This window comes from Temnothorax curvispinosus, unplaced genomic scaffold (genome assembly GCF_003070985.1).
Source record: "Temnothorax curvispinosus isolate PA1 unplaced genomic scaffold, ASM307098v1 QBEX01011284.1, whole genome shotgun sequence".
NCBI classification, from domain to species: Eukaryota; Metazoa; Arthropoda; class Insecta; order Hymenoptera; family Formicidae; genus Temnothorax; species Temnothorax curvispinosus.
In genome coordinates, this window is record NW_020221064.1 from 1 (window position 1) to 9,351 (window position 9,351).

General features: G+C 35.2%; 1 protein-coding gene across 1 annotated transcript; it reads right to left on the reverse strand.

The window, feature by feature from the left end:
• Window positions 1–3,373: 3,373 nt before the first annotated feature.
• LOC112461348 (uncharacterized mitochondrial protein AtMg00810-like) lies at window positions 3,374–4,567 on the reverse strand (the record flags this gene model as incomplete). Its single annotated transcript, XM_025026561.1, has 3 exons — window positions 4,540–4,567; window positions 4,370–4,441; window positions 3,374–4,186 (listed from the first exon to the last, which is right to left on the reverse strand). Coding segments are annotated over exons 1-3 (913 nt in total), but the record flags the coding sequence as incomplete, so codon positions are not given.
• Between the last annotated feature and the right edge of the window lie 4,784 nt (window positions 4,568–9,351).

Sequence of the window (9,351 nt, forward strand, 5' to 3'; positions counted from 1 at the left end):
TATATATATATATATATATATATATATATATATATATATATATATATATATATATATGTTGCGGTAATGTCCTTTTTATATAAACGGTTATAAAAGAATTAATAAAATTATTAAAATATTAAAATATATAAAAAGAGCGGAACGCGAAGAGACAGGCACTCTGTACATGATCCAAAATGATGTCGTGAAACATGTCCCGACACGTAGTGTCTTCATAGGGAAGAGGACATGATAATTGTAGGTCATAAATTATAGTAGCCTGTCACCGGCGCTCGATTCTATAACGCTGTTTGTTTATTGTATGGCTCTTTCTTGAAAAATTATTAGACGCACACGTAAAAACAAATATCCGGCCGCATGAGCAATTTTGAAAGAACCTTTTCCTGCGTTCCAGAATTCAACTAAAAATCTATAGTTTACGTCACGTAAAATATGGTTTTTTGTTGATTTTTTTGGAACGCCGACCTAGAAAAAATGATCTTCGGCGCCATAATTATAACTTAAAGTTTGCCTTTGTACTCGTATCCGCGTGATATGGTCCCCTCCCCGCCAAGATTCTCTCGCCCCGCACCCCGCGCAAGCACCATGATCTCGAACCGGCCTTGCTATACTACTATCTTGAAATGAAAAATATATTCTGTGTGTGTATATTAATGCATATTACTTGATACTGTAAAATTAACATTATTGTTCTCAGATCCATGATATTTTATAATGTTCTTACAAGGGAACCTCGCGAACTCGAAAATTCTGATTTTAATGAAACTTTCCACACATGTAGAGGGAGTAAAAAAATAAATTTAGAAATTTTTTGTAGCGGCCCAAAAACGGTTTTAAGAGGTGTGAAACCACTCCTTATATTTAGAGCGGTTTTTACTTTTTTCAATATATCTCGAAAAATATTTGATATCAAAAAATGTTTTAAATAAAAGTTTTATAGTAAAATCTCCTCTATTCAACAACATTAAATATAATATTTTTTTAAAATAATTTTATAAATAAAAATTTTTTCCTAAAATTTTATTAATGTGGTTAAATAGCGATGTCTTTACCATAAAACTTTTATTTGAAACATTTTTTGATATCTCGAATACTTTTCGAAATACATCGAGAAAAGCAAAAATCCGCTCTACATATGAGTGGTGGTTTCACCCCTTAAAACCGTTTTTGGGCCGCTAAAAAAAATTTCTAAATTTATCTTTTTACTCCCCCTACACGTGTGGGAAGTTTCATTAAAATCAGAGTTTTTGAGTTCGCGAGGTTCCCATGTTAGTCGCATAATCTTAATATCAGGCTACTGTTGTATACAGCTGATATTTTGCACAGTTGGTTACTGATGAAATATGCACAAAGCGTCTACACAGTTTAGCCAGAAAATATAAAGAATTATAAGTTTATTTTAAACTAGATTTTTCGCCCGCGCTTTGCGCAAGCTCAAAATCTATTCCCCTCTCCCCGAACTCACTTATTAATTAGGAGCACCAACAGAACCCCATAAAACCCAATTTTCAACCCCATAATAGCCATTTCCATAAAATTAGTAATCTTTTGATACCAATTTCATCAAAATCATCAACAAAAAATTAGAAAAATTTTGGCATTTTCAAGAAAACCGATCCATTAATACAAAATTATCTATTAATGAAAAATTAAACTTATCCTCCAAAAATTAAAACAAAATTTGGTACTGGTTTCAAGAAAATGGGTTAATTAATACTTATTATTTCTCGAAATTTGAATAATTTCCAATCTGGTTTCCAAAAAATCGGTAACAGAAAAATATCCATAAAAATTATTCATAAAAAAAATCAGCTTGATATCTCGAAGTTTGCGAAAATTGGAGCAATCACATACATTTTTTTTTAACAGAAATCGGAAACCTCTTTACTATTAGCAATTTTTCTAATTCTATTACATTCTTTAGGTCTTTCTACACCTATTTCATACACAATTTTTTAAAATTTGGTCAATTATTTCCCGAAAAATTGAAAAAATTTTGGATACCGGTTTTCAAAAAGATCGGTAACGAAAAATTATACATCTAAACATATTAGCATCAAAAACTCAAAACCAATCTTTTTTTTGGTTTCTTCTACCTCTATTTCATAAATAATTCATTAAAATATGGTTGATTAGACCCAACTTTATACGCAATAAAAGGTTCATATACGAAATTTATGAAAACAAAGCTTCCTCTATGAGGAACCGGTTCCCAGAAAATCGGTAACAAAAAACTATACATATCATGGCACTCCCCGGAAAATTCTACTTCTATTTCATACTTTTTTGGTAAAAATTCGGTCCACTAACAAATGAGAAGTTTGCGGTCAGACAGACAGACAGAAGACGAACTGGTTTCCAGTAGCAATTAAACCCATCTTCAAAAAATTAATAAAATTTTTGAACTGAAATATTGGAAAAATTTCTGAACCGGTTTCTAAAAAAATCGGTAACAAAAAATTATACACTTTATAGCATTTCCCGAGAAATTCTACCCTTACTTCATATATAATTCTTTAAGATTCGGTCAATTAATTCCCAAAAAATTGAAAAAATTTTGGTACCGGCTTCCAAAAAGATCGGTAACGGAAAATTATAGTACTCCCCGGAAAATTCTATCCCTGTTTGATCTATAAATTTTTAAGATTCGGTCAATTTCCCGAAAAATTGTAAAAATTTCTGATATCGGTTTCCAGAAAATTGGTAACAAAAAACTATACACTTTATGGCATTTCCCGGGAATTTCTACCCCTACTTCATACACAATTTTTTGAGATTCGGTCAATTATTTCCCGAAAAATTGAAAAAATTGAAAAAACCGGTTTCCAGAAAATCGGCAACGAAAAACTATACACTTTATGGCACTCCCCGGGAAATTCTACCCCTATTTCATATACTTTTGGTAAAAATTCAGTCCACTAACGAATGAGTAGTTCGCGGTCAGACAGACAGACAGACAGACGTCCGGTACTTATAGTTAAAGAAATTTAAAAAATTGGTTTCCAGAAAATCGGTAACAAATAACTATACACTTTATGGCATATTTTAAATAAACGTTTTACACACACAGAACGTTAAAGACAGACAGATGAGATGTTACAAACAAATGACAATTACGAACATAGTTCACGGTTCTATTTTAAATACCCAGAATGCGATAAATAAACTTTTGATAGTTAATCGCGGAAAGACGCTAAATACAAATTTTCTAACATTCCCTCTTGACGATCCGCGCATTAACTTTAATAAATAATAATTAAATCTTGATTCCGATTGCTAGTTGAAAGCTTGTTGAACTGAACTTGTGGTAATGGTTTCGTTAGAATATCTGCCATCATCTATTCCGAAGGACAATAACGAACGTCGATTATACCTTTCTCACGAAGATGTCGAAGCTGATGATGATAAACATCAATATGTTTAGTTCGAGCGTTAAATTTGTCGGACTGAATTAATTTTATACATCCCTGATTATCCTCAAATACTGGAATAGCACCTTCAGGAAGTACGTTCATATCAATGAGTAGCTGACGTAACCATTGAAGTTCCTTGACTGCATGAGAAGCGGCCACGTACTCTGCTTCGGTTGACGACATCGATATCGAGGTTTGCTTATGACTGCTCCAGGCAATAGCACTTGATCCAAGTTTAAAAGTATATCCGGATGTTGATTTTCGATCTTGTTTATCACCGGCCCAATCAGCATCCACAAAACAGCAAAGAATATCATCACTGGTTGAAGATAGATGAAGTTTGTAATTCTTAGTGCCGGCAAGATATCGAATTATTCTTTTGACTGCATTCCAGTCCATTTGAGTTGGAGTCTCTACTCTTCTAGCTAGAAAACCGACAGCAGCAGCCACATCAAGTCGTGAAATAGTAGCTAAATACAGAAGAGATCCAATTGCTTGTTGATATTGATGATTGTTCGACAATAATGGACTATTCTCAGTATCTCCGGCTAAAAAACCCGTTTCCATCGGAGTTCTAGCCGGTTTTGCTTCATTCAGTTGATAAAGTTGAAGTAATTGTTCAATCTTGGCTTCTTGACTTAATAAGATATCTCCATTTTTGTTATGTTCCATCTTGATGCCAAGATAATATGATACCTTGCCTAGATCACGAATTTCGAAATGACTACTTAATCTCTTGCTTATTTCTCTAGTAATGTTAGCAGTCTTTCCAGCTATTAACAGATCATCAACGTAGAGAAGAATATAAGTAATCAATTTATCTTTCTCTACACGTGTATATAAACATGCATCCGCTGTACTACGCTGAAAATTAAGCTTTGTTAATACATCTGTTGCTCGACGATTCCAAGCAAGTGCGGATTGTTTAAGACCGTATAAACTTTTTCGAAGTTTACACACTTTATTTTCCTGACCCTTTTGATCCTGACCCTTAAATCCTGGTGGTTGTTCCATGAAGATTTCTTCTTCTAAAAACGCCGTTGAGATAGGCGCTTTGTACATCGAGTTGTTGAATATACATCTTTTTGGCAGCGGTAGCTAATAAAACTCGAACTGTATATCATACCTGACAACAGGTGCATAGGTTTCGTCATAATCCTCGCCAAACTTTTGTGAGAAATCTCGTGCGACTAAACGAACTTTGTAAGTATGAGGGCGGCCATTTGCATCGAGTTTCGTTTTGAACACCCATCGACACGAGACGGTTTTTCGCTTAGGTGGAAGATCAACAAGATCCCAAACTCGATATTTGTTGAGCAGCTTTATCTCTCGTTCTGCAGCTTTCGTCTAAAGCTCCCTCTGGCAGTGTGGTAAATGCTGAACCTCTTTCCAATTACTAGGCTCAGCATTAACAGCTGACACCAATCTTGCTGATCCATATCGTTTGGGTGGTCGTTCAGCTGTAGTCCGTTTAGAACGTCGCAATTCTTGTGTTGAAGAGGAAGAAGATGCCTCATCTTGAATCTTCTCAGGAACATTTTCAATCTTCTTCTCAATAACAGGGACATTTCGAACAGAAACGTCTTCTTCAGGAACATGATTATCTTCTTCAGGATCATCTTCTTCATGATTGTCTTCTTCATCATCTTCTTCAGGAACATGATTATCTTCTCTTCCGGATTCAACGCTATTATATTTTTCATCGCTATCATCATCATTATCGTCGCCTGAATTTAATAATGGTTGAGTAGGAATTGTAGTTCTCGATGGTCCATCATCATCGTCATTATCCATATCAGGATGCCAACCACCTCCCTCTGTTTTTGACTTACTTCGAGATTTGTGACTATAATCTTTGTTGTTCATACCAGGATGCCAATCTCCTTCTGGTTCTTCGATCGATTTCTTCTGTTTAGTAGAATTCTCAACAATTCTAACAGTATGACTATACCATACTTTATTAGTCTTTGGGTTTAAAATTTGATATCCTTTTACATCGTCTCCATATCCGACCAAGATTCTGTCCACAGTCTTGTTATCCAATTTTCGACGATGTTCTCGTGGCACAAGACTAAATACCTTGGCTCCGAAGACTCGAAAATGACTGACATCAGGCTTCTTTCCTTTAAAAAGTTCAAACGGAGCCTTATCAATGCATGCTGTTGGCAATCTATTCTGAAGATAAGTAGCCCACAAAACAGCTTCGCTCCAGAATCTCTTGGCCATCTTTGCGTCGATCAACATACAACGAACCATTTCCACCAAACTTCGGTTCTTGCGTTCCGCAACACCATTTTGCTGTGGAGTATAAGCAACTGTGAATTGATGTTTAATGCCACGTTCTCTTAGAAAATCTCGAAGTTCTCTGTTGACATATTCACGTCCATTATCTGTGCGAATGACATTAATTTCACGTTCAAAATATGTCTTCATGCAGTTGACATAATCCTTAACAGCTCTAGTGACTTCATTCTTTTGTTTTAAAAGTTTAACTACTGTATAGCGTGAATAGTCATCAATGAACGTCAAAATATATCGATTACCTCCTGCAGATGTTACCGGAAAAGAACCACAGAGGTCACTATGTATTAATTCAAGCGGCTTTTCTGTAGTGCTTTGACTGTTTGGAAATGATTTAGTAATTAATTTTCCTTGAATACAACACTCACAGATTCCATTGAGATTATCGTCTGCTCGAAATTCCAAACCAGTGACAAGTTTTCTGCGAACTAACTTCCGAATTGCAACAGGATCTCGATGACCGAAACGACGATGCCATCGATGTAACGAACAGGAAATCTTCGAAACATGTGCAATCTCTTGTTTGGATAAAGCTCGAAACTTGAATTCATCCAGATCGGCTTAAATCATTACTTGAGGTGGTCCGTCATCCCTCTTAGTAGCCACAGTAGCAACTGCATCTTCGAAATAAACTGCCAAATTGCTCTTCAATGCTCGCAAAACCGATAAAAAATTCTCCACCAAAGTAGGTACATAAAGTACGTCATTTAGCTGTAGTCGTTTAATTTCTCCAGATTTTAAACGATGACTGATAATAATACCAGAACCAATTCCGGCAATCTTCGCACAATGTCCGTCAGCATTAGACATAGTACCTTTTAACTTCTGGAAAAAAGAAAAGAAGTTACGATCATTCGTCATATGTTTCGTCGCTCCTGAATCCAAACACCATGCATCTGAGTCAATCTTGAGTTTCTTAGTGTGAGTTCGAAGTGATTTCTCGTTGTGAACTACTGCATGAAAAGCTGAATCCGCCTTGTCTTTGTCCTTGTCTTTCTTCGGGGCTCGACATTTTGCTGCTAAATGTCCTCGTTTACCACAATTATAACAAGTGCGCGTCTCCTGGTTACAATTATTATTATTATTATTATATGTTTTTCGATTATTTGACTTACTGATTGCCCCTCGATTAGACTTATTGGCCACAGCAGCTACTTCCATTATATCTGTACTTGAAGCTTCCTTTCAATCCTGACGTCGCTCATACTCGGACTTAAGCTTCTGAATTACGTAATTAGGTGTCAAAATTTCAAGTGGACTTGATTCTAAACCTGAAATAAAAGTTTTCCAGGAATCCGGCATTGCTCCGATAATGTGACAGACGAACTCTTCATCTCGTACTTCTCCCCCGGCGCGTTGAATTCGAAAAATTAGATCTTGCATCTGATCTATGTACTCGGCCATGGTTCCGGATGTCCATTGATGAATAAAACAGTTTTCACTTTTTCAATCAATATACTGAGTTATTTATATTTAACAATGTTTTTTGTCTTTACCGAAAGACATCATAAAAAAGATAATAAAAAGATATCTTCTTTTATATCATTTTTTCCGATAAGATCAAAAGATGTTTTATAACATATCTTTTGATGTTATTGAAAAAGACATCACAAAAAAGATATCTTTTCGTCAACTTTTTTATGTATTTTTCAATAACATTGTTATGCCGCGTCGCCGGTTGGTGACGGCTTACGGCAAAACACTTATTATTTTTAGGATCTCTTGACCTTACGAGTTGGAACTCGGTAGGCACAGGCGGGCAGACTAGGAAGAGTTCGGGTTCGTAAATGAAACGGGGTGTAGACGTCGTTAAATTAACTTCACTTCGTTTTACCTTACGTTGGAGCTTTATTTCAGCGCCTCCTTACACTTAATAAATTACACTTGGCTTTGTCTTTTACATTTACTATTACTCGTCCGCACTTCGTTATAATGTATACCTTCGCGTACGCGACACGACTTACGAGAACGGTCACGGGCAGAGTGTCGGGTGTAATACTCTCCGTCGCGGCTTCTTCGGCGGTCCCTTATGTTATTTTGACTTATGCCCTGTCAGCGCTATTCCGCCGGGTTCGATGGCCCTCCAAATGAGGTCGGTCAGTGACTGAGCGCATTCGCAATCTCGCTGTGATCCCGCGGTTCCGCGAGTGTCGAAATGCGTTGTCGCACATTCCTATGTATATCGCAATAGTTTGATTGACGCGGAAGCTTGATGGACTTCCACGTCCGCGTCGGCGTAAATTGAGAGGTCTTTCGAAAGACAATTTTCTCGAAGTCTTTCGAAAGACTATTCTATGATTTTATTATAATTAATTTAATAATTATCCGTTGTAATTTTAGATTACAACAACATTAAAAGGTGTTTTTCACATATCTTTTCGCTTTGTCGAAAAGATAACTTGATAAAGACTTCTTTTTCGTTATCTTTTAGTGTTATATGTGCTGTCTGGTTAATGTTTAAAGGGGTAGTACAATCTGGCGGAGGGAGTCAATTTCAGGATTTATTTGTGACAAAGTGGTAGGCCAATCAGGTTCATGGTGTATACAATATTGAAGTACATGTTTAAGTGCATTTACACTATTTTTTATATGGAAAAATATTAAGAAATGTAGGAGTTATGAGTCATCTCTTTGCACGCACGCTCGACTACGGTGTACCTAATAGCTTCTATATGGCGTGCCTGAAATGAAAAACGCAAAAGGTATTAAATTTAAATGTATTCCCCACAGGCTGACGTTCGAAAATTGTAAAAATGTTAAAAATTGTGAAAGTTATAGCACTTAACAAAAAAAAAAATTTATACACACACACACACACACACACACACACACAATTTATCCTATTTCATATACAATTCTCTAAAATTCGGTTCATTAACGAATGAGTAGTTCACGGACAGACAGACAAACAGTCGGGTTTTATATAAGAGTATGACTAGATTTTGAGCGCATCGCGCGGGCTCAAAATCTATTCCCCTCTCCCCAAACTCACCCATTAATTAAGGCACCAATAGAACCCCATAAAAACCCCAATTTTTAACCCCGTAGTAGCCATCCCCATAAAATTAGTAATCTTTTGGTACCAGTTTTATCAAAATCATCAACAAAAGATTAGAAAAATTTTGGCATCGCTTTCAAGAAAATTGATCCATTAATAAAAAATTATCCATTAATGAAAAATTAAACTTATCCTCCAAAAATTAAATTCTATTATCCTATTCTTTAGTTCTTTCTACCCTTATCTATATATATAATTCTTTAAGATTCGGTCAATTAATTTCCGAAAAATTGGAAAAATTTTTAATATCGGTTTCCAAAAAGATCGGTAATGAAAAATTATATACTTTATAGTACTCCTCGAGAAATTAGAAAAAATTTTTTACCGGTTTGAAGAAAATCAAAATTTTTCAAACTTTTCGAGAAATAATAAGTATTAATAGACCAATTTTTTTTAAACCAGTGCCAAATTTTTTTTTAATTTTTGGAGGATAAATTTAATTTTTCATTAATAGATAAACTTGAAACCGGTTTTCAAAAAATTGGTAACAAAAAATTACCTATAAGTAACGAAAAATTATCTCTAAAAAAATTCAGCTTGATATCTCAACATTTGAGGAAATTGAAACAAACACGTACA